The sequence below is a fragment of the Oncorhynchus keta genome, chromosome 30 (assembly GCF_023373465.1).
Source record: "Oncorhynchus keta strain PuntledgeMale-10-30-2019 chromosome 30, Oket_V2, whole genome shotgun sequence".
Classification (NCBI taxonomy): Eukaryota; Metazoa; Chordata; class Actinopteri; order Salmoniformes; family Salmonidae; genus Oncorhynchus; species Oncorhynchus keta.
Genome location: NC_068450.1, coordinates 42308745 through 42335294, shown reverse-complemented (window position 1 = coordinate 42335294; position 26550 = coordinate 42308745). Strand labels below are relative to the sequence as shown.

At 41.5% G+C, this 26550-nt stretch overlaps 1 protein-coding gene across 1 annotated transcript; it reads left to right on the top strand.

Annotated features, from left to right (window-relative positions):
• Positions 1-21684, top strand: xpnpep2 (X-prolyl aminopeptidase (aminopeptidase P) 2, membrane-bound). Its single transcript, XM_035744676.1, has 21 exons — positions 1-168; positions 703-764; positions 1319-1429; positions 1681-1744; positions 4519-4623; positions 6294-6380; positions 6596-6739; positions 9174-9275; positions 9370-9451; positions 9551-9755; positions 9954-10043; positions 11260-11369; positions 11472-11549; positions 11654-11725; positions 11905-11965; positions 12292-12361; positions 12842-12946; positions 13195-13254; positions 13414-13490; positions 14550-14639; positions 21108-21684. Exons 1-21 carry the CDS (start codon positions 60-62, stop codon positions 21306-21308), a joined length of 2085 nt encoding a protein of 694 aa, XP_035600569.1. The 5' UTR covers positions 1-59; the 3' UTR covers positions 21309-21684.
• The last annotated feature ends 4866 nt before the right edge of the window (positions 21685-26550 follow it).

Here is a 26550-nt window from a genome sequence, read left to right as displayed (position 1 = left end):
CGTGGCAACACACTCACTGACACACCCACTCACGCACCTGTCTCACATACAGTACATTCATGCAGGCATTACCGTCACTCTCTCTGTGGAATCGCTGGTGGCAGACAGTTTGTGCCAAGATGCCCTTTTCTGACTGGCTCCTGGTTGGCACTCTTCTGGCACTTGGAGGTAAAAGTTTAGTTCTAACTTCCTGTGATGATTGATGTAGGATTTCTGTGCGAAATGCGAGAGGCTCTTGGTTGATATAGGGTACATTAGAATTTGCCATCTGCTGTTGGTTTCATGCCTGTTGGATAATTCATTGGAATATCTTTGAATGTCATTTGCCTGAGAATGAATCTAATGAGAATGACACTCTTATCAATGATTATGCATTCTGGCATGTTGTTGAGAAGTCAATCTTTTGATTGCTTCTATTTTCTTTCATTGAGAGAACTATTGTGTTGCACTGGGATTTTATGAAAGGTATTATTATACACGATTTGTCTGGCTGCTCTCTTCTTTCTCTACTTGCAAGAGATTCTATAATTTAACATTTTCTCACCATTGCATTTAGTCCTCATTTGCCCCTGGCTGCCCAGACTGTAATGTCTGATTAAAATCAGTAACTGAACAACAACATTGATCTAGAAACGCGCTTACACAGCACTTTAATTGTCACTTTCCAAGGTCTCTTCCTCATTAGTTTTTTTCCCATTTCAGGAAGCTGGAATGTCATTCGTGCAGACGGTGGTTCTGAGAGGAACTGCTCTGCAATCCCTCCGGTATGATTATCTAGCCCAGATTTAGTGCTGTTGCATGTGTCCTTGTATACCACGTCCCTTCTGGGGACTCAAATGAATGTGAAGTGAATGAGTGTCAGATCAGTCAATATGTAATCAGGTCAGACACAGAGTATGCAGCCCTGTTTTTACAAATCTAAAGTCCACTCATTGGCATAATTAGCCTCCACTCATATTTAAAAAGAGACTCCGAGCAGGCGTTCTGGTTACAATCAGGTCCTCCCTGTCCATATCATTTGATGAATTCATATTTATTGATCCTAGATCAGCACATCTATTCTGAAATGCTTTATGAATATGGGCCAAGGAATCTACACTAAATATCACTCAATTCCACTGTTGTTTTACTTCACTCATTCTGTCTGGACAAATATTGGGGAACTTGAGTTTTGGATTCCAGGAAACTCTCTATTTTGAGAAATCCACCCATCGTGACTCTGACTATCACGTGAATCATGCATTCATGTCAGTAGGCGATTCACACAGATTTGAAGGTTGGAATTCAGCCCTCTGACTCTCTCTACTGTTTGTTCCAGTACCTGCCCTCCACCGTGGTCAACACTATCCTACGGCTGCAGGCCTTGAGGGAGGCTATGAGATCTGTCAATGTCTATGCCTATATCCTCCCTGGGACAGACGCTCACCTGGTAGGAAGGAGTGTGTGTATGTATGTAAGCATATGTGTGCGCATTGTGAACGTGTGTGTGTGTGTGTGTGTGTGTGTGTGTGTGTGTGTGTGTGTGTGTGTGTGTGTGTGTGTGTGTGTGTGTGTGTGTGTGTGTGCGTGCGTGCGTGCGTGCGTGCGTGCGTGCGTGCGTGCGTGCGTGTGTGCGTGTGTGTGTGTGTGTGTGTGTGTGTGTGTTGTGTGTGGTGCTGACAGCATGTGTATCTCCTACAGAGTGAGTACATCGCCCCACGTGATGCACGGATGGCTTTTATGACGGGTTTCACAGGCTCTGCAGGTAGATCTCCTAGATGTCCTTTCCTTCCTCCCTTCCTTTTTCTCCCTTCCGCTCCTAATTCGCCTCCCCTCAGTTCTAATCTACCACCTCTCCTCCTGTCTCAATTTCAGTCCTTCCCATTCATCTCACCGTTCTACTTCTCAGTTCATTTCTCACCCTCCTCCTCTTCCCTCCTCCTCCTTATCCTCTCCTACCTCCTAGTCCCACAATCATTTCACTCCCACCCTCCTCTCCTGATACCCTCTGTTCCACTCCTCCATCTTCACCGCTTCTCCTTCCCACATCCATCAGCTCCCTGCCCCCTCCCCCACCCTCTCAGAGCCATCGATGAGTGACAAATGAGCTGTGAATCAGGGAGCTTCCAAAGACCGATCAGCCTGGTCTCAAAGACTAGACGTAACATAGTAAACTCAAACACTGAAATTAGTTTGAGATGTTACATTTGGTATGGTTACATAAGACAGGAGGTTACGTAAGGCAAAAAAATTAAAGGAGGGTGGTATAACGTGAACATCTAGAAACCCAAAGGTTGTCTGTTCAAATCTCATCAAGAACAACTTGAACAATTGCATATTAGCGAACCCTTTTCCTGACCTCAACCCATTAACCTAACTCCTAACCTTAACCCTATCCTTAACCCCTAGCTTAGCTAACATTAGCAACCTACCTAACGTTAGCTTTAGCCACCTAGCAAACATCAACAACAACAACTTGGAATTCGTAACATGTCAAATGTATTGCAAATTCATAACATATTCTACAAATTGCACTTCATAGCATACCATACAAATTATAACTTGTAAAATATCAAATTAAATGGATGGACATCCACAAATGAATACATACCATACTAAATGGAGGGAGACAGATTTAGGTACACTACGTTAAGTCTACCCTTGAGTCCAGGTTGGACAGATTGATGGGGAGATCTATTCCTGGACTATTGCACTGACATAAACGGATGATCAATGCCATTTCTGTACTAGAGCTCAGGCAGATGAATAGATCATTCCAAGCACAGTTAAAATTTCTCCCCTGTGAATGAGAAAAGGTATTTTATAGTATTTTTTATTTTATATCCGGCAGATGTTCTGATTAGTCTGAGTCTGGCAGATTGCGATATACAGTGGGGCAAAAAAAGTATTTAGTCAGCCACCAATTATGCAAGTTCTCCCACTTAAAAAGATGAGAGAGGCCTGTAATTTTCATCATAGATACACTTCAACTATGACAGACAAAATGAGGGGAAAAAATCGAGAAAATCACATTGTAGGATTTTTTATGAATTTATTTACAAATTATGGCTGACTAAATACTTTTTTGCCCCACTGTATAAATAGAGGTCAACACCAGTATTACAAAGCTGTTATGATTGTGTTATGAAAATGCTTTGAATAATTTGTGATCATTTCTACTGTTGTACGTCCCTCGGGTATGTACTTGTCATATACAGTGCCTTCGGAAAGTATTTAGACCACTTGACTTTTTCCACATTTCGGTACGTTACAGCCTTATTCTAGAACTGATTAAATCGTTTTTTCCCCCTCATCAAAAAAAGCTTTAAAAAAACTGAAATATTAGATTTACATAAGTAATCAGACCCTTTACTCAGTACTTTGTTGAAGCACCTTTGGCAGTTGATTACAGCATTGAGTCTTCTTAGGTATGCCACTACAAGCTTGGCACACCTATATTTGGGTAGTTTATCCCATTCCTCTCTGCAGATCATCTCTAGCTCTGTCAGGATGGATGGGGGAGTGTAGCTGCACGGCTATTTTCAGGTCTCTCCAAAGATGTTCAATCGGGGTTCAAGTCCGGGCTCTGGCTGGGCCACTCAAGGACATTCAGAAACTTGTCCCGAAACAACTCCTGCATTGTCTTGGCAGCGTGCTTAGGGTCGTTGTCCTGTTGGAAGGGGAAGCTTTCCAAATCATGTCCAATCAACTGAATCACCAGTCAAGTTGTAGAAACATCTCAAGGATGACAAATGGAAACAGGATGCACCTGAGCTCAATTTCGAGGTTCATAGCAAAGGGTCTGAATACTTATGTAAATACTGTAAGGTAATTCTGTTTTTAAGGATTTAATCAATTTGAAAACGTTTCTAAAATAGGGAGTGTGATAGGGACTTGGAGATTAGTCAAGATTCAGAGAAAGTTGAACGTAGCAAAGTACAGAGAGATCCTTGATCCAGAGCACTCAGGACCTCAGACTGGGGAAAAGGTTCACTTTCCAACAGGACAACGACAATAAGCACATAGCCAAGACAATGCAGAAGTGGCTTCGGGACAAGTCTCTGAATGTCCTTGAGTGGCCCAGCCAGGGGACAGAGCTTGAGAGGATTTGCAGAGAAGAATGGGAGAAACTCCCCAAATGCAGTTGTCCAAGCTTGTATCGTCAAATCCAAAAAAACTCGAGGCTGTATTCGCTGCCAAAGGTACTTCAACAAAGTACTGAGTAAAGGGTCTGAATACTTATGTAAATGTGATATTTCAGTTTGTTTTTTAGTACATTTGCAAACATTTCTGAAAACCTGTTTTTGCTTTGTCATTATGGGGTATTGTGTAGATGGTTAAGAAAAAACATATATTTCATCCATTTTAGAACAAGGCTGTAACTTAACAAAATGTTGAAAAAGTCAAGGGGTCTCAATACTTTGCGAATGCACTGTAAGTTGCCTATGCATAAAAGAGTACCATAACTCTGACATGGCCACACATCATTGAAACTGAACACAACCCTCCATGATGTGTAATGTAACCCTCCCTCCCCAGGCACAGCAGTGGTGACCCTGAACAAGGCGGTCCTCTGGACAGACAGTCGCTACTGGGTCCAGGCTGAACGCCAAATGGACTGCAATTGGGAGCTGGAGAAAGATGGTAAGATGATTTGATGTGATTCATTAACCGATACCAATGGAGACAGCTCGTCTTACTGGGGTCCGACACATAACCAAACAATACATTACAGACAAACGTCTTTACAATTTACATAAGTTTAAAAACATGAACATGTCCTTTGTGTGTGTCGTTTGTGTGCATGAGACTGTATTGCAAAAAGAAGAGACTAGAGCTGCAGACTGTGTTGACTAGACTAGAGCTGCAGACTGTGTTGACTAGACTAGAGCTGCAGACTCTGTTGACTAGAGCTGCATACTGTGTTGACTAGACTAGAGCTGCAGACTGTGTTGACTAGACTAGAGCTGCAGACTGTGTTGACTAGCCTAGAGCTGCAGACGGTGTTGCATTCCTGTCTGCCTGATCCTCTCATTTCAAATGCCCATCTCTATCTGATGAAACTACAAAAGGAGAAAGGAATTACAGTCACAAACACATACACGAAAAAAGTGCACAGTGATACAAGCCATCAATGAATCGATCAAATTCATTTTATGAAGCCCTTTTTATATCACCAGCAGCACAACGTTTTTTACAGACACTGTACCCAGCCTACAACCCCAAAGAGCAAGCGATGCAGATGCAGAAGCACAGTGTCTAGGAAAAACTCTCTAGGACGCAATAACCTAGGAGAAACCTAGAAACCTAGTCTTCTTCTGGCTGTACCAGGTGGAGATTTATGGGTACATGCTGTAAGGCCAGATCTTTTTTTCAAAGCGTTCAAACGTTCATAGATGACCAGCTGGGTCAAATAATAACCATGGTGGCTGTAGGGGTGCAACAATTCAACACCTCGGGAGTCAATGTTAATTGGCTTTTCATAAACAAGCGTTCAAAGTTTCAAAATGAAAGGTGCGGAGGGGGGTTAGCAGGAAGCAGAAGCAGGTAGGAAGTGAGGGGGTCGGGCAGCAGGTCTGGGATAAGGTAGCTCAAGCACACCCGTTGTATTGTCAAATATAAGTTTGAACAAAAACATAAATTCAACATGTAAAGTGCTGGTCCCTGTGTTTCATGACCTGAAATAAAAGATCCCAGAAATGTTCCATGCACACAAAAAGCTTATTTCTCTCAAATGTCGTGCACATTTTTTGGGGGAGCATTATATCCTTTGTCAAGGTAATCCATCCACCTGAAAGGTGTGGCATATCATACACAGGTTCACCTTGTGCCGGGGACAATAAAAATACACTCTAAAATATGCAGTTTTGTCACAGCACAATGTTTTGTCACAACACAGATGTCTCAAGTTGTGAGGGAACCAGAGCTGTTGCCAGATAATTTAACATGAATTTCTCGACCATAAGTCGCCTCCAACGTTAATTATGATTGGTTGCGCCCCTGCCCAGTCATGCAAAATCCATAGATTATGGCCTAATGAATTTATTTCAATTGACTGTTTCCTTATATGAACTGTAACTCGGCAACAAATTTGAAATTGTTGCATGTTGTGTTCTTTTTCGTTCAGTGTATTATTATAACAGAGCTATGATAGAGGTAACCTTAAACAAACACATTGTCAAGGCTACCAAATGTCAAACATTAATTCATGTAATCTGAACACATGAAACTGTCTCGGCAAGAAAGATGACTGTTGTGACAATGTTTACTCAAGCAAATGTTTGGTCTGTCCCATTGTTGCTTCTGCTCCACAGTGTCCATCAGCAGTATAGCTGACTGGCTGATTCGGGAGGTTTCGGACACTGATAACATCGGCTTTGACCCCTTCCTCTTCTCTATCCGTAAGGCAGTCCATAAAGGTCCATGTCATACTTGACAGACTATGGCACTTTGGTTTAGCAAATAAGTATTCATGTACTATCAAATATATGGCTATATATATGCCACTTAGCAGATGCTTTGATCCAAAGTACAGTAAATGCATACAGTATATGCTGTGTATGCGATCCCTGCAGGATGTACCACTGTATAATGGTTGTCTTTTCCAACCCCATAGAAACCTATGAGTCCTACAGCTACAACCTAGTTCCAGCCAAGCTAATGCTGAAGTCCATCCCTGACAACCTGGTGGACAGAGTGTGGACAGACAGACCCCTCATCCCTCCTGATAACCTCACCCGCCTGCCCGACAGAGTCGTAGGTGTGTGTGTGCCACTGTCTATCCGTGTGTGTGTGTGTGAGTGTGTGCGTGTGATGAGTGTGTGAGTGAGCGAGTAAGTTACTGTGCAGTTCCCTTATCTCTGGGCTGATGAATAGATAAATACCTGCAAACAGTGCAGAAAGCCACAGGCTCACAAACTGTCATAAACATCCCCTTTAACTGCTCATGGCTGGTAATCATTGCCGATTATTACTCTGTGGAAGGGGCGGAAATGAATGGGGTTGTTTCCATTAGTCTTGTCTCTGTGTGTTTCCCCTGATAATAAACACTTATAGTCAGTGCCTGACTTGGTACAGAGCTGTCCTGAACGTGTACCAGCAAATCTAATTGTTGGGGAATTGGGTACCAGCTCCTCTATTAAAAAACAAAGTAACCTATCCCTGTCCCAGATTTGCATACTGAAGCAAAACATGTTGATCAAATTGGAATGAAGACAAGATCTTCATTGAGTAGGAGAGTGGGCATTCATTTACTGATTCCCACTCTGTTTTACTTTATTTGACGCTAGTCTGTGGGTCTGAGAGTGACAGTAGGCTGTCCTGGGTGTGCAGGCTTTTGTTCAAGCCCTGGTCTAACCACATTGTAGGCTAAACATCATCTGCTCAACGGGACCTTGATAAGCAGACTTGAGTGTTTCGGGGCTGTAATCATAAGCCAAGCCTGCACACCCAGGTGCTCTCCCGATGGAGGGTTGACCACATGTTGACATCATGTGACTAACTGTGCAGTTCTATGTGGGGGGGCTAATTGCCGTTATCAAGGGAACAATGCCAGGAGGTGGTAAGTCTACACTGGATCAGACACAGCAGCTTCCCCATTTCAATAATGCTTACTTTTGCATGTAGGCTATGATAATAATCATGGAAATTTGGTTAAAATGGCGAAGTCATGGAAAATGTGTTTAAACCATTAACAGTGAATAATCAGAGAGCTTTATAGCATAATGTCATCGGTGAATTTTGGTAATCATAGTCTAATGGACCGACTTGGAAAAAGACAGCTCGTGCACTTATTCCCCCCAAAAAAAGCCATATCACAACCTGTGTGTTGTGGTAATTGCGTTGTTTGCTCTATAACCTGGTAGTTCGTATGCCTTGCCACCGTGATATACTGTATAGGCCTAAGGCTGAGAGAATAAGAAGACATTGGCAGAATAAATTTGACCCACACCTTGTTTCATCACTAAACTGGAGAGCAACGTCTGTCTGAAGTCCACAAAGCGTATTGCAAGTAACAGATACATGACCTACAGCATGGTCAAGCAAGTTAATGTTTCCAACATTGTTGGACCACTAAACAACTGTTGATTCAGAACCATGGAGAGTTACAAAGAAAACAGGAGCTGCCTCCACTATTCCCATCACCATTTCAACTTCAACATCATCAAATCACGTATGCTTAGTCTAATATAGTGACAACTAAAATATACCAAAAACAATTTAGTCCAATCAACGTAAGCTAAATATGATGTGGCTGTCCATGGTTCTGATTTCTCTGTGTGTGTGTATGTGTGCGTGCGTGCAAGTAGAAAAAACATGTTGACTCACCCTACTTGTAGAGAAACGCAAATGCCATCCTCCTCTCTTTCATGTTGATGAAATGGTCTATCACTCTGTCATACAGTACACGCTTTTATTTTTTGTTGTCCTAGGGTGTCTGGCTAAAATGCTTGCTCGCTCGCCTAACTTCCTTTCATGGGCAACGTTAGCTAGCTAGCATTAGCCTTCTACATTTAAATTTGAGCCATTTAGCAGACACTCGTATCCAGAGCTACATATTCAACTTCCATCCTCTCAGGCCAGGGGCACATTATGTGAATATATGGTTGGATCAGAATCACCGTTATAATCATTGGCCAGTACGGAGAATTAAAGGTTAAACATGTTTGTATTTTATTAAGTAAAACCACAAGTCCAAATCCCTATCTCCATCTATTGCTAATTTAGGAAAGGGCCTATTTTAGCTAGCTAGCTCGCCAGTTTACTTTAGCTCAACGCTGAAGGCTATTCTTTTATACTTTTTTTAATCAAGGAAGCCAAAAGCTCGCTAGCTTCCCGTGCATTCAATGCTACAGGCGGCAACAACGTCATACTCTTTTTGACCAGACAGAATCAGATAGAGGACCCACAAATACAGAAAAAGAGAGGCACTATTTCACTAGCTCGGATGCTTTCCCTGGTGAGATAGATTCAGCCTCTTCAAAATTGAAGGAAAATCATAAAACACAGAGAGACGAAAGATAAAAAATATTGGTCACTTTGCTGGGGAAACCTGGCTTCCCTTGGCATCCACGAATACACTCCACTGTTAGACAGTAAGTAAATGGAGGGATCATAAAACAAAATGGCCTTTATGGTGACCCAGAGTCTGATTGTGTTTTCTCATCTGGCGCCAACACACACCCGTTTGACAGAGAGGACCTGGCAGATGAAAGTGGACCACATACGGACTCAGATGACAAACAATCCTTACAAGCCCACAGCGGTCCTGCTCTCTGCTCTTGATGAGACTGCCTGTAAGATGCCTGGACACTCCACATTCATATCCATTAACTTAACACTTCATTACTTGAAGTCCTCATCAAAGTCTTCTTATCTGCTCTGTTCCAGGGCTGTTTAATCTGCGCGGTAGTGATGTCCCCTACAACCCCTTCTTCTACTCCTATACACTGCTGACCTTGAATAAGATCTGGTGAGTCTGATGTCCCAGTCCGCACTGCTTTGCAGTGCTCAAACGTGCCCCTTTGTGCGCCATAAAAGTTGCTCATTAATTTTTTTCTCTCCCTCTCAGGTTGTTTGTACACAAAGAGAGAGTGACAGAAGACTTGAAGTTATACCTGCAATCCACTTGTTTCCACCTGGCCCACTGTGTGCAGTTGTTCGAATATGAACACGTGCGGGTAATGCTGGAGAACTACATTACCACATCTGGTGTGAAGGTGTGGATTGGAACAGAGTACACCAACTACGCCCTGTACGAGCTCATCACTCCAGAGGTGAGGACAGGGGTGGGGATATTGACCTATTATTAAACTCCTCACTGGCTGGGAATGGTCCATTGAATGTGTGGTATATTTATTTATCACACCTCCCTACACTTTACTGTGGAAGAAAGTTGTTGTTGTGTCGCATTTCATGTAGATGAGTAGGAACTGAGAGTATTAAAACCATATTGTTCTACCCCTTTGTTTTAGGAGAAGTTACTGACCAGTGCCTACTCTCCGGTGCTGACCACTAAAGCGGTGAAGGACGAGACAGAGCAGCGCATCCTGAGAGATGCTCATGTATGTGACACACACTATTCAAAATCCTATTTTTCCTAACCCTAACCCTTAACCCAAAACCTTAACCACAAATCCTAAACCTAACCTTTAAGCCTAAAATAGCATTTTAACAAATTCAAGACATGAGAAAAGTCCTGACTTTTCAAAACTATTCTTGTTTTCCTACCTTGTCAGGACGTTATGGTCCTGATAAGGAAGAAGAACAGACAGAGACAGACCAGACCAGACCAGACCAGACCAGACCAAACCAGACCAGACCAGACCAGACAGACAGACAGACAGACAGACAGACAGACAGACAGACAGACAGACAGACAGACAGACAGACAGACAGACAGACAGACAGACAGAGCTGGAGACTAAAGACTCCCTATTCCCTCTCTGTATTGAGTTGTGCTCTTATTAAGCCATAAAGTCTTACAACAGCAACGCTGGTGGCTCCAATAGCTCTTCAGATGTGTTATCAGTTCACCTTGACAAGCCATACTTTTCCATATTGGGATTGTTATATTGGAGGCAAGATTGCATACATTAACCCTTCATGGTATATCCTGTCTAAGATTCTGTCTTCTATCCATCACCATTAAAGTCAGCTTTTATGATTGGCACCAATAATGCCCTTAAATGTATGGTTCTTATACGGGTGTGCTATTATAAATTCCTCCATTCCTTCCGTCATGGCTGTCAGCTAATGGGGATCCAGATAAAGATCCAGATCTGAGCGCGGCAGTAAGATATGACAGACTGTTGTCATGGCATTCACATTTAATATGGGCCAAAATGTCAATGTGGTTGGATGAATTATGACTCTGGATGGACGTTGTCCTTTGAATCAGATCTAGTAATCAGCTTACACACCTTAACCTCAACCATTACACACCCTAACCTCAACCATTACACACCCTAACTTAAACCATTACAAATCCTAACCTCCACCAGCTTGAAAAGCCTAACCTGTGGGAAAAAACGGAATGCTGATCTGAGATCAGGGGCCGTATGTATCAAATATCTCAGAATAGGAGTTCTGACTTAGGATCAGTATTATCTTTTAGATCACAATTAATAAGATTACATTAATCTGATCCTAGATCAGCAGTCCTACTTTGAGACGCTTGAAACATACAGCCCCAGAGTTCAAGGGTAACGTCATCCTACTTCTCAGGTGTAATAGGGGAATACCTTGTGTGGTCTGATTGTCCTCCCTTGCTCTCCGTAGGTGAGGGATGCCGTAGCAGTCATGCAGCTACTGATGTGGCTGGAAAAAGTTGTACCAGAGGGGAAAGAGACAGAGATGACAGCAGCATATTACGTCAATGAGTGTCGCAGGTGGGGAGAAGACACACACACACACATGCATGTATGCACACAAACGCAAGCACTTAAGCACACACACACTTAATCGCTAACACTATCTTTGACACTTGACAGCAAGCAGAAGGACAGCAGGGGGCCAAGCTTTGAAACCATATCTGCCAGTGGGCCCAATGCTGCTCTGGCCCACTATAGGTATCTAGAGCTTTCCTTTTCCACCTTGTCTCCTAATGGTTTTTGCTTAGTATCTGCCTCACAGTACCACTAACTATTGTTTTGTCACAAACATTGTATTATAGCCCTTCTAATGCAACTAGCAGAAAGCTTACTGTTGATGAGATGTACCTGGTGGACTCCGGTGGCCAGTATCTGTGAGTAGAGAAGCTTATTCACTATAGCTGAGAATGTAGTTATCACCATAGAATTACAAATAACACATTATATTAGTAATTTAATAGGATCTCCATGGTAAATATTTGCAGTTTATTCTTCAGTTATTATCCACATTGATTCAAATGTGAGCCATGACTTGTTCTTCTTGTGACCATAGAGATGGGACCACTGACATCACACGAACTGTTCACTGGGGGATCCCCACCGACATGCAGAAGGTACAGGTGGCCCTATGGGGCTAAGTAGCTTTATATATACCAGGGATGGGCAACTTTGATAGGGGTGAGGGACACAAAAAATCTGAACTCATCACAAGGGGCCGGAGTGGCTTACGGGTCTGCGTACCCACATCCATACCCGCAGTCGGAGCCGGCCCTAGCCTTTTGGGGGCCCAAGTGAAATTGTGTTATCTCCGTCAAATGAATATGTAGATATATACCTTTATACATGATATATAACTTTATGTCGCCTATAGTTATTTCATATGTCTATTCTCATCATTTCAAACCAATTCTCTGATCTACACCGTTCTCTCACTCCAAAGGAGGCCTTCACTCGTGTGCTCATGGGAAATATTGAAATCTCTCGGACCATCTTCCCCTCGGGTACAAAAGGTGAGTGCAATGCAGTGTACAACTGCACAGAAGCAGATGCTCATTCACGTCACACTTTCAGAGGCGACTACTGGTGGATATGTAAAAGCACACACGCAATGTTCTATACAACCACAAGAGGGAACTCTTTTTTCACTAGTCCATTAGCAAGGTGATTTTGTGCTTATTTTACACAAAGTACATTGTGTCTGTTTGAGGCCCTGTTTGAAGAACAGTTTGAGATCGCTGATCTGACATGACTGAAAGGTATATTACAAGCATTTCGCTGCACCCGCAATAACATCTGCTAAACACGTGAATGTGACCAATACAATTTGATTTGATGAGGGAATCTTTACTTTCACGCTTGTGTTAAATCAGTGATTACTTCAAGAGAGGAAGGAAAAATACATGTTTTAAAGTGTGCCAACAAGAAGTGGTTGTAAAGGTTTGGAGGATGTTTGACACCGTGTGCACATTAACGCTTTTGTTTATCAACAGGTGTAAACATGGAGATGCTGGGGCGCCGGGCATTGTGGGAAGTGGGCCTGAACTACGGCCACGGGACGGGTCACGGCGTGGGAAACTACTTTGGTGTCCATGAATGTACAATTGCTTTACTTATTGTTAATTTTGAATCTTTAGTATCGTTTTATGATACTGATATTCAGAGTTGTTTTAATTTCATTGTAGCAATCACACTGTTTTATTTTCTCTTTTTTACATTTTTTTATTCTCAATGCTAAAAAAAATCCTTGAATCCACTATTGAAAATAACGGAAGGAAATTAATGTAGCTGGTACAGTATGTAACCATATATTTTTGGGATTTGACTCATCTCAATTCCGTCACAGGGCCTGTTGGCTTTCAGGGCAATAACATTCCATTCCGGGAAGGCATGTTCACGTCTATAGGTAAGATCTCACCAAGTCAAATTTGTGTCCTTATCTTCAATTAACATCTTGAGGTTTGTCACAAAGGTTCATTTAGAATTTTTAGCTACCTTTTTGACTTGAATGAATAATGAAGAGAATGGAGACCTTTATTTCATGAGCAGGTTGTGTCTCTTCCAGAACCAGGATATTACAAGGAAAATGACTTTGGGATCCGTATTGAAGATGTTGTCGTCATCGTGCCAGCTCACACAAAGGTAGATAAACTATTGAACTACAGCGTTTTTATTTAACATGTGGAAATATCAGATAAGTGTGGGTAAATATGAATAACATTTAACAATGATGGGGAAGTATTAAAGCTGTGGAAAGATTCTAGCTATTCATAATATGACGTCAATTGTCAGATGTAAAATGTCTGACATCTACGGTGCATTTGCAAAGTTTTCAAACCCCTTGACTTTCTCCACATTTGGTTAAGTTACAGCCTAAAATGGATTTTAAAAAAAATTAAAAACAGAAATACCTTATTTACATAAGTATTCAGACCCTTTGCTATGAGACTCGAAATTGAGCTCAGGCACATCCTGTTTCCATTTATCATCCTTGAGATGTTTCTATGACTTTATTGGAGTCCACCTGTGGTAAATTCAATGGATTGCACATGATTTGGAAAGGCACACACCTGTCTATATAAGGTCCCACAGTTGACAGTGCATGTCAGAGCAAAAACTAAGCCACGAGGTCGAAGGAATTGTTCGTAGAGCTCCGAGACAGGATTATGTCGAGGCACAAATCTGGGGAAGGATACTAAAACATTTCTGCAGCATTGAAGGTCCCCAAGAACACAGTAGCCTCCATCATTCATAAATGGAAGAAGTTTGGAATCACCAAGACACTTCCTAGAGCTGGCTGCCCGGCCAAACTGAGCAATCGGGGGAGAATGGCATTGGTCAGGAAGGTGACCAGGAACCCGATGGTCACTCTGACAGAGCTCCAGAGTTCCTCTGTGGAGATGGTCAACCATCTCTGTAGCACTCCACCGATCAGGCCTTTATGGTAGAGTGGCCACGTCATGCAGTCCGACATCAGATGACTATATTAAATGCTGATACGTTAAACACATTTGTATTTATAAGCGATCCCCATTAGCTGCTGCCGCTACTCTTCCTGGGGTCCAAACACATTAAGGCACTTACATCACAAAGTGCAATAGTTGTGAGATCTGGCATGTTTCTGCAATGTAGTCCGCGAGGAATGTGTCCAAAGGCGGACAATCGTTGACTTTCTGCCCTTTGTGTATTTTTCTCCTGCAGTATGGCCATAATTACCTGACCTTTGAGACCGTATCATTAGTCCCGTATGACAGGAAGCTGATTGACACCTCTCTCATGAGCCCTCAACAGGTAAGAAACACACGATGTGTTGACGCTTAACTTGTACGCGCTGTCATGAGGCCTTACTTGCTGTAATGACAGCAGATATCATAGAGTAAACACATCATCAGCAGTCATGATAAAACATCCTCACCGCCATCACAGCTAGTGTCAGCTCAATTAACAACTGAACTAAGACTGACATGATGCCAATCATTCAATTACATATTTAATGTAATTTAATTTCCTTCATTAATTTCCTTTATTATATTTGTTATGTATTATGTAAAATGACAAAAAGGGGTCAGTGGAGACTGCAACATAGGAGTTACTATGTGTGTATATGATCTCTGTTATGCACGTTAGGTCATTATTATGACTGCATTATAGTATGACTGAAGGTTCAAAAACATTTAACGGTTCAATTCTCTGGGACATCTAGTATGATAGCATGAGGTAAATACACATTTGACTGACAGGTTGAAGTGTATGCATGCTGACAGTGTGGGTTTCCTCTGAAAATCCCCCTCATAATTTACAGGCAGCTTCCAAGACCTGCAATTTTTTTTTATTTTTTAAACCACGTATGACGTTTATCAGCAGTGAAATTACTAACTATCCGAGGTCTGCGAGAAAACAAAGCCAGCACTTTCATTTTGTACATGTAGCCTGATCTGTAATCTATTCGTGTTTATGTTCAGCCGTGATACTTAAAAAAAAAAATGGTATCTTGTATGTTGGTCATTTTTAGAAACAGCGCTCATATATTATTGCAGTTTGAATAAAGTACACCTGTCGCTCAAAGTGAATCTCACACTACTTCGGTACACACACATAGGACTACCGTAAAAGCCTAAACGAGTCACATATGACCTGCAGTACCAGTCAAAAGTTTGGACACACCTACTCATTCAAGGGTTTTTATTTATTTAGACTATTTTCTAACATTTTAGAATAATAGTGAAGACATCAAACTATGAAGCAACACATATGGAATCATGTAGTAAACAAAAAAGGGTTCTAGGCAGAGTTGCATAGAAAAAGCCATATCTCAGACTGGCCAATAAAAAGAAAACACTGGACAGAGATATGGATTTTTCTTTGCAACTCGGCCTAAAAGGCCAGTCGCCTCTTCACTGTTGGCGTTCAGACTGGTGTTTTGCAGGTACTATTTAATGAAGCTGCCAGTTGAGGACTTGTGAGGTGTCTGTTTCTCAAACTAGACACTCTAATGTACTTGTCCTCTTGCTCAGTTGTGCTCCGGGGCCTCCCTCTCCTCTTTCTATTCTGATTAGAGCCAGTTTGCACTGTTCTGTGAAGGGAGTAGTACACAGCGTTGTACAAGATCTGCAGATTCTTGGCAATTTCTCGCATGGAATAGCCTTCATTTCTCAGAACAAGAATAGACTGATGAGTTTCAGAAGAAAGTTATTTGTTTCTGGCCATTTTGAGCCTGTAATCGAACCCACAAATGCTGATGCTCCAGATACTCAACTAGTCTAAAGAAGTTGTAGTGCTTCATTAATCAGAACAACAGTTTTCAGCTGTGCTAACATAATTGCAAAGGGGTTTTCTAATGATCAATTAGCCTTTTAAAATGATAAACTTGGATTAGCTAACACAATGTGCCATTGGAACACTGGAGTGACAGTTGCTGATAATGGGCCTCTGTAGATATTCCATTAAAAAATCTGCCATTTCCAGCTAGTCATTTACAACATGAACAATGTATTTCTGTATTTCTGATCGATTTGATGTTATTTAAATGGTCAAAAAATTGCTTTTCTTTCAAACACAGGGACATTTTTAAGTGACCCCAAACTTTTGAACGCTAGTGTATGTGGAAACTCTGTTGGAAAACTGTTAGAAAAGCATTCCAGGTGACTAATTCATGAAGCTGGTTGAGAGAATGCCAAGAGTGTGCAAAACTGCCATCAAGGCATAGGGTGACTACTTTGAAGAAACTAAAATATAAAATATATTTTGATTTGTTTGACATTTTTTGGTTACTACTTACTACATGATTCCATATGTTTTATATAATAGTTTTGATGTCTTCACTATTATTCTACAATGTAGAAAATAGTAAAAATAAAGAAATTAGCCATATAGAAGGCTTTTGTCTATTTGAGTTGGTCAGTCCGTGTTGGTAATCCTGACGAACACGGCTTTAAAAAAAATGTATTGTGTAGTGGAGCTGCATAAGTGTTACTCTCCACTTTCTGAAGGATCGAGTTTTGAAATAAGTGGAATTAGAGTGTGATAGCTAAAGAGATGGAGAAAACAACTGTCTCTGGATTACATCTTCAAACTAAGGGCAACCGTGGAATGGCTTCCGTGACAGGGAAACACATCCATCATGCATAATGATGTATACGGGTATGATATTCTAGCTTGCTACATTTTCAGATATTACTCATTTCTAATTTTGACAGAAAGTGGTTTCATTTCAAGCTAAAGAGTACTGTTAGCTAGCTAAGTAAGGTTAGCTGGCTAGCTCCCTAGCTAACATTACGTGTATGACGTTATTATTTGTATCCCAGGACCGTTTGCTTTGCTAGTTAGAGCCTTATGTTAGCTAGCTATTGTGATCACTGAATCCAATGGGTACGGATACAGCTTTAGAACAAAGTTTTACAGTATTAGTAAAAATGTGATCAATACATGTGGATGATCTTGTTCCTGGTAGGTTGATTAATTAACCTGAGCCAGATTATAGGCAGGGGTTACAGGGAGAAGCTTCTTCTTGAGTGGACAGCTTGATGAAAATCAGTCAATATTCAGGTCCCCAAGAAATTAGACCTCTGTTTACATCACACTACATTATCAAGCATTTCCCACATTATTTAGATACTGACTGTTAGCACATGGTGACCGATAGCAATACCCCAAAAGAAAAGACTTTAGATGTGCCAGGTGAACCTGCAAACTCAAGACTTCAATAACACTTGACATAGAATCTTCTTTAAGCATTTAGGGCTCCCGAGTGGTGCAGTGGTAAGGCACTGCATCTTAGTGCTAGAGGCATCACTACAGACCCTGGTTAGATCCCGGGCTGTAACACAACCAGCCGTGATCGGGAGTCCCATGGAGCGGCGCACAATTGGCCCAGAGTTGTTTGGGTTAGGGGAAGGTTTGGCTGGGGTAGGCAGGCATTGTAAAATAAGAATTTGTTCTTAACTGACTTGCCTAGTTAAATAAAGGTTAATAAATTACATGGATATGTATCTGAATTGACTAGCCTTCATCTCTTAAAGTAATGATGGACTGTCAATTCTCTTTGCTTATTTGAGCATAATATGGATTTGGTCATTTACCAAATAGGGCTATCACCCCTAACTTGTCACAACACAACTGATTGGCTCAAACGCACGAAGAAGGAAAGAAATTCCACAAATTAACTATTAACAAGCCACACCTGTTAATTGAAATGCATTCCAGGTGACTACCTCATTGTGACGATGTGCTCTGAGCATCGGGAAGCAAGTGTAGGGAGTGAGTGTTTTAATAAATAAACATAACATAAGAAACATGAACAACACACAGACATAACACAGAAACAATAATGCCTGGGGAAGGAACCAAAGGGAGTGACATATACAGTGGGGCAAAAAAGTATTTAGTCAGCCACCAATTGCGCAAGTTCTCCCACTTAAAAAGATGAGAGAGGCCTGTAATTTTCATCATAGGTACACTTCAACTATAACAGACAAAATGAGGGGGGGGGGGGAATCCAGAAAATCACATTGTAGGATTTTATGAATTTATTTGCAAATTATGGTGGAAAAAATAAGTATTTGGTCAATAACAAAAGTTTTTTTGTTGGCAATGACAGACGTCAAACGTTTTCTGTAAGTCTTCACAAGGTTTTCACACACTGTTGCTGGTATTTTGGCCCATTCCTCCATGCAGATCTCCTCTAGAGCAGTGATGTTTTGGGGCTGTTGCTGGGCAACACAGACTTTCAACTCCCTCCAAAGATTTTCTATGGGGTTGAGATCTGGAGACTGGCTAGGCCACTCCAGGACCTTGAAATGCTTCTTACGAAGCCACTCCTTCGTTTCCCGGGCGGTGTGTTTGGGATCATTGTCATGCTGAAAGACCCAGCCACGTTTCATCTTCAATGCCCTTGCTGATGGAAGGAGGTGTTCACTCAAAATCTCACGATACATGGCCCCATTCATTCCTTCCTTTACACAGATCAGTCGTCCTGGTCCCTTCATCTGACCATATGACATTCCCCCAATCTTCTTCTGGATCATCCAAATGTTCTCTAGCAAACTTCAGACAGGCATGGACATGTACTGGCTTAAGCAGGGGGACACGTCTGGCACTGCAGGATTTGAGTTCCTGGCGGCGTAGTGCGTTACAGATGGTAGGCTTTGTTACTTTGGTCCCAGCTCTCTGCAGGTCATTCACTAGGTCCCCCCATGTGGTTCTGGGTTTTTGCTCACCGTTCTTGTGATCATTTTGACCCCACGGGGTGAGATCTTGCGTGGAGCCCCAGATCGAGGGAGATTATCAGTGGTCTTGTATGTCTTCCATTTCCTAACAATTGCTCCCACAGTTGATTTCTTCAAATCAAGCTGCTTACCTATTGCAGATTCAGTCTTCCCAGCCTGGTGCAGGTCTACAATTTTGTTTCTGGTGTCCTTTGACAGCTCTTTGGTCTTGGCCATAGTGGAGTTTGGAGTGTGACTGTTTGAGGCTACTTTGAAGAATCTCAAATATAAAATATTTTTTGATTTGTTTAACACTTATTTTGGTTACTACATGATTCCATATGTGTTATTTCATAGTTTTGATGTCTTCACTATTATTATACAATGTAGGAAATAGTAAAAAATAAAGAAAAACCCTTGAATGAGTAGGCGTGTCCAAGCTTGACTGGCACTGTATACAGCAACACCTCACCCATAAGCATTCCTGTCTCTTCTATAGGTGTTATATCCTTGTATTGCTACAGCTCTGTCATCAAATGAATTATCTAGTGAGTCCTAGAAATGGCTAATATATGAATTTGATCTTATGTTAGAAAGTTATTGATTTCACTAACCTTATTTCTAAGGTTATACATTCATTGTGTGTGTATATGTGCGTGCATGTCAGTGGCTGTAGGTGACATTTAAGATGAGGGAGAACTATTATTTTTTTATGAGCATGGCCTTATTTCTACTACAGCATATTGGATGACTGTCATTCATATTCCATTCACCCAGCTCAATGTAACATCAATAGGTTTAGGCTACTACCTGATACTCTCATTTTCCCTGTACCCATCATGAGGTTACTACAACCTAAAAAGTTTACAACGTAGGTGCATTGGTCGAGAGAAACATTTTAGTAATCGAGGTGACAGACAGTGACACATTTAATACTGCTTTGCACACTCTTGCCTGCATCTAGCTGATCTAGGGTGTAATCATTAGTCCAGCAGTTCTAAATTAGTTTCTATTGGACAAATTCAGGTATGTTTATCCCCATTTCTTTCCATTTGCTCCCATTTAAGAAACATTTTTCAACAGAATCGGTGGAATGAATACACCCCTGATCACATGCAAACACAGTTAACTTTCATAGGAGCCACATACTGTACAAACAGCGTGGACATTTGCTCATTGTAGAATTCCTTCTTGCATCTACGCACTCTGGCAATACAGTTATAAAACCAAAAGCTTACCTTGACTTGGAAGAGTTCCAGTGTTGGATAACCATAGCCATAGCAATAGCATCCCTCTTTGTTTGAGCCGGGTGTTTGAGTAGGATAAACTAGCTAGTTGCATTTGTTAGCTAAGTGAAAGTAAAACAAAAATATAATTAAATATCTCTTTTGCTTCTCCTTTATTTTTAAAGAAATGAATTTGTTCAAAACTGTTCCTCTATTGTCTTTCTCTCTCTTTGAGTCAACTACTCTCCAGATTTTATGCACTGCAGTGCTAGCTAGCTGTAGCTTATGTTTTCAGTACTAGATTCATTCGAAAGATCCTTTGATTGGGTGGATGACATGTCAGTTCATGCTGCAAGAGCTCTGATAGGTTGGAGGACGTCCTCCGAAGGTTGCCATAATTACTGTGTAAGTCTATGGAAGGGGGAGAGAGCCATGAGGTTTTGTATTGAAGTCAATGCACCCAGAAGATGACGGAATCGAGCTGTCCTCTGGTTACACCATGGTGCTACCCTTCAGAGTACTGTTGAGGCCACTGCAGACCTTCATTACAAAACAGTGTGTTTTAATTAATTATTTGGAGATGTGAATATATTTAGTATAGTTTTATCTAAAAGGGATAACTTTTTTAATGTTTCAGTATTTTTATGAAATTCACTGAGAAGGATGGTCCGTCCTCCCCTTCCTTCTCTGAGGAGCCTTCACTCGTGCATGTGGCATGTGTGAGTGCATGTATGTGTGTCCGTACCAGCTTACTGTGGTGTGTGGCACTGGGTTGCTGCTCATTTGTGTCTGTGCCCCAATGACCCAGTCTCCATTGTTCTCCCCTTCAGCTGCAGTGGCTGGATAATTATTACCTGACCATACGTGAGCTAATGGGGGCTGAGCTGGACAGGCAGGGCCTGACAGAGGAGAAGAAATGGATGCTGAAGCACACAGTGCCTTTCCAGAGTGCCACTGCTTCTGCTGCCGTCTCCTCCCTCAGCCTGACCCTCACCGCCTTGGCCACCGCCCTCCTCCACATCCTCCTCTGAGGAGCCTCCATCCCTCACTCTACTTCTCCCACCATCTCTCAGTCCTTCTCTCCCTTCATCTCATCATACTCTCATCGCATCTTTTATGGCTAGTATTATTATCTTAGCTGTCAACCTATGCAGTGCCTGTGCATAGTAAATGTATTGTTGTCATTCAATGTTTGATATCAATTCATGTTTGATTAGTACCTTTTAGTTTATTTCAATTTGTTTATTTCATTATTTGGTGAATATGTTCAGATGGTTTGTTTTGTCATTTTTTTATGTGTCCAACCTCTGTGTTTCGAATCAGTTTTTTAATTTGCATCCCAAAAGGGTGTCTTGGCTGTAGACAGTGTACATTGATTTGTAATTTATTAAAAGAGGATTATTTGAACGTTTGAGTACCATTTTGTTAACTGACCTGTTGTTCACTACTTACTTTATGTGTAGAATGATTTAAATGCATATCAAGCATACTGTACTTTGTCCCTGAAGAAAAAGTTTAACCAAAACAAACTCAATATAAAACACTACATTACAAGATGGCCACGATGACAGGGTGAGTGTTGTATTGTAATCTGTGCCTGATAGCACTTTGTGAGGGACAGATAAAAAAGGTCATCATCACATGCTGTGTTAATCAGTGTCTCTAAAAGCAGCCATTGTCACTGTCTGATATGAGTCTCACCACCCCATCCAACCATCTGAACAGCTCTTGAGGTTTGTCTAGCTCTACCACATGTGAAGAACTAGTGCCAGCGAGATGGGGGCTGTTGCCTGGCAACAGACCTATCAAGAGCTGCAAGGTGTGAATGTGGCTTTTACGAAGACGTCCGCCCTGCTGCATGCTTTTATTCGACTTGCATCCCTCCCGCATAGGAAAACAAGTTTTCGTAAGAAGAGAAAGAGGGCTTGGCTGTGCTGTATTTCCATTGTTGTTGGTTAGATGACACTGTCCATTTTAACTCTCTGTGTGTTTGAAATGGTTGGGTCTGTGGCTATGGCCACTGGAAAAAGAGGAACAATGCCATTACTAATTGATGTTGAAAATATGAGCTCATTGTCTCTGTGTAAGGCAAATATTTCCCTAGGACCTGAACACAGTTCTAGTAAACATACTATATCTTAACTTTCACATTGTCCCTAAATGAAGTGTATACTGTTGTGTATACTGTACATCCCCTTGGATTGCTACTGTTTATTCTTTCAATGAAACCAGTATGTCTTATGCTGAATATTGTTAATTTATGCTTGTGTTGCTCAAACGTTTGTACAAACATGCAAAACCTCAAACTTGTTGCCAACCTTCGGAAACTAAACTAGGGCATCCTCTGGTCATGTCGTTTGCCAACCCTCCAAAATAATAGGCTACATTTAACACATATCTACTTCCTTTTATGTATATTTCCGCATAGGCCTACTAATGCTTGTTTTGTCCAAAATACAAAGGTAAAATGTACACGCATTTTCCTGTGGATTCTATTTCTAGTATTTTCTTTATCATACATTAGTTGCTTTTATTGGTTGTTATTGGCTCAAAGTAAAAGTTGCCCTTGAGTTGCAGGGTCAGGGAGATGTCCCTAACCACTGAAGCAGGTATCAATACGCTCTATCCCCCTAATGGCTCAAGTTAGGATTGAGGGGCAGGGTAATCTGGTCCTAAATCAAGGACAACTTCTACCTTGAGCCAATAACAACCAAGAAAATCAACCGATGGACAATCAAGAAAATACTAGAACTAGAATCCACAGGGAAATGCGTGATTTGACAGACCACTCTGTATACCTTGACGAGGATCAACATGGATGCGTTTCTGGTCGGGCAGGCTGTGTGTTTCTCCTGTGAGAGGGATTTACACCTGCACATCCGCTTCAGTTTCTAAATGTGTCATCTCTTGTTCGCTTTCACTTCCAGGGTTCAGGTCTGCTCTGGTAGAAATATTTTGGGTATTTTTGTAAAGCTGGCTCAGTGCTCGAATCCTCAACTAAGCATCTCTATCAGACACAACCTCAACTAGCATCTCTATCAGACAGAAATCACTATAAAAGGTGGAACTCTTCTTCTGGCCAGCAGTTGACTGGCATGACTAGTAACAGTGCCCAACAACAAGTGGGTGAATAGCACGTTGAAAACTCTAATGATGAGCACTCATAGCAGATAGGATGTGGAGGAGTGAAAGCCAAAAGGGATGGCAGCTTTTTTCTCGCACTCTGGTGGAGCTGCCTTCTGTTTCGTAAAGAGGTAAATATAGACAGAATGAGGGAGGAATGACCTTGTTTAACCCATTCATAGACACTACTGCCCGTCGGTGCCTTTTGAGTGTATTTTGGGGAGTTTTGTGAAGAGCCCCGATGCTTGTTCTGAACGTTAAAACACATCACTTGCGGTAATATTTTGGAAACATAAGGAACGTATCTTTTATATATGTAAGAAATAATTTTCAGAAAATAAATGGTTAAATTACTACACACCTTTAGGGAGGGAACTTTTTTTTATAGATAGGGATACATGGAGAAAATCAGACCTGTATAAAATTAATATGAATGGCCCTCCCTTCAGCAAAATATATTTGACCTAAATCCACCCTGAATGCTTTAAATTCCCTATACGCAAAACAATAAATAAAACAAAATGCATAGCAGAGAACGTGTCTACCGTTTACCAGGGCTGTTGTTCAGGGCTGCGGGCCAGAAGGTTGTGGGTTCACAGACCACCGCGGACAAGAGTAGGGATGGAACAATCTCTTTTATAGTAAAAGCATTGCAAGAATCTCTCTCTCCTTTATAGTAAAATTATTACACAAATCTATTATCGTAATTGCAGGTTTGAGAAAAATGGCCTTTTATAAACATTTCATACAATTAATACCACACAAATGACAGAAATTACAGGCTAAGAATGGACACAGATAGCCCTATCAAATCAAATGTTATTGGTCACATAGACATAGTCAGCAGATGTTATTGTGGGTGTGGCAAAACGCTTGTGTTCCTATATCCAACAGTGCAGTAGTATCTAACAGTGCAGTAGTATCTAACAGTGCAGTAGTATCTAAAAACGATTCACAATAATACACACATGTAAAAGTAAAATAATGGAATTAAGGAATATATAACTATTAGATAGAGCAATGTCAGAGTGGTATTGACTAAAATACAGTAGAATAGGATACAGTATATGAATACGAAATGAGTAAATCAGTGTGTAAACATTATTAAAGTGACTAGTGTTCCATGAATTTATATTTAACTAAATCAAATCAAAATCAAATCAAATGTATTTATATAGCCCTTCGTACATCAGCTGATATCTCAAAGTGCTGTACAGAAACAGAGCCCAAAACCCCAAACAGCAAACAATGCAGGTGTAGAAGCACGGTGGCTAGGAAAAACTCCCTAGAAAGGCCAAAACCTAGGAAGAAACCTCGAGAGGAACCAGGCTATGTCGGCTGTCCCGGGTGGAGATTATAACAGAACATGGCCAAGATGTTCAAATGTTCATAAATGACCAGCCTGGTCAAATAATAATAAATCACAGGCAGAACAGTTGAAACTGGAGCAGCAGCAGCACGGAGTCATCATGTCAGGTAGTCCTGAGGCATGGTCCTAGGGCTCAGGTCCTCCGAGAGAAAGAAAGAGAGAGAATTAGAGAGAGCATACTTAAATTCACACAGGACACCGAATAGGACAGGAGAAGTACTCCAGATAGAACAAACTGACCCTAGCCCCGGACACAAACTACTGCAGCATAAATACTGGAGGCTGAGACAGGAGGAGTCAGGAGACACTGTGGCCCCATCATATAACCTTTATTTAACTAGGCAAGTCAGTTAAGAAGAAATTCTTATTTACAATGGTGGCCTTGGAACAGTGGGTTAAATGCCTTGTTCAGGGGCAGAACAACACATTTTTACCTTGTCAGTTCGGGTATTCGATCCACCAACCTTCTGGTTACTGGCCCAATGCTCTAATCACTAGGATACCTGCCGCTTCTGGCCATTAAAGTGGCCAGTGAGTCCAAGTCTACGTACAGTGGGGCAAAAAAGTATTTAGTCAGCCACCAATTGTGCAAGTTCTCCCACTTAAAAAGATGAGGCCTGTAATTTATATCATAGGTACACTTCAACTATGGCAGACAAAATGAGGGACAAAAATCCAGAAAATCACATTGTAGGATTTAAAATTAATTTATTAGGAAATTATGGTGGAAAATAAGTATTTGGTCACCTACAAACAAAGAAGAATTCTGGCTCTCACAGACCTGTAACTTCTTCTTTAAGAGGCTCCTCTGTCCTCCACTTGTTACCTGTATTATTAATGGCACCTGTTTGAACTTGTTATCAGTATAAAAGACACCTGTCCAAAACCTAACAGTCACACTCCAAACTCCACTACGGCCAAGACCAAAGAGCTGTCAAAGGACACCAGAAACAAAATTGTAGACCTGCACCAGGCTGGGAAGACTGAACCTGCAATAGGTAAGCAGCTTGGTTTGAAGAAATCAACTGTGGGAGCAATTATTAGGAAATGGAAGACATACAAGACCACGGATAATCTCCCTCGATCTGGGGCTCCACGCAAGATCTCACCCCGTGGGGTCAAAATGATCACAAGAACGGTGAGCAAAAATCCCAGAACCACATGGGGGGGACCTAGTGAATGACCTGCAGAGAGCTGGGACCAAAGTAACAAAGCCTACCATCAGTAACACATTACGCCGCTCAAATCCTGCAGTGCCAGACGTGTCCCCTTGCTTAAGCCAGTACATGTCCAGGCTCGTCTGAAGTTTGCTAGAGAGCATTTGGATGATCCAGAAGAAGATTGGGAGAATGTCATATGGTCAGATGAAACCAAAATATAGCTTTTTGGTAAAAACTCAACTCGTCGTGTTTGGAGGACAAAGAATGCTGAGTTGCATCCAAATAATACCATACCTACTGTGAATCATGGGGGTGGAAACATCATGCTTTGAGACTGTTTTTCTGTAAAGGGACCAGGACGACTGATCCGTGTAAAGGAAAGAATGAATGGGGCCATGTATCGTGAGATTTTGAGTGAAAACCTCCTTCCATCAGCAAGGGCATTGAAGATGAAACGTGGCTGGATCTTTCAGCATGACAATGATTCCAAACACACCGCCCGGGCAACGAAGGCGTGGCTTCGTAAGAAGCATTTCAAGGTCCTGGAGTGGCCTAGCCAGTCTCCAGATCTCAACCCCATAGAAAATCTTTGGAGGGAGTTGAAAGTCCGTGTTGCCCAGC

Coding starts and splice junctions, on each gene's coding strand:
- xpnpep2 (XM_035744676.1), top strand. CDS start 60: ATGCAGGCATTACCGTCACTCTCTCTGTGGAATCGCTGGTGGCAGACA. Junction 6,381..6,595: donor CCCCTTCCTCTTCTCTATCC/GTAAGGCAGTCC, acceptor CCAACCCCATAG/AAACCTATGAGTCCTACAGC. Junction 13,255..13,413: donor AGGCATGTTCACGTCTATAG/GTAAGATCTCAC, acceptor TGTCTCTTCCAG/AACCAGGATATTACAAGGAA.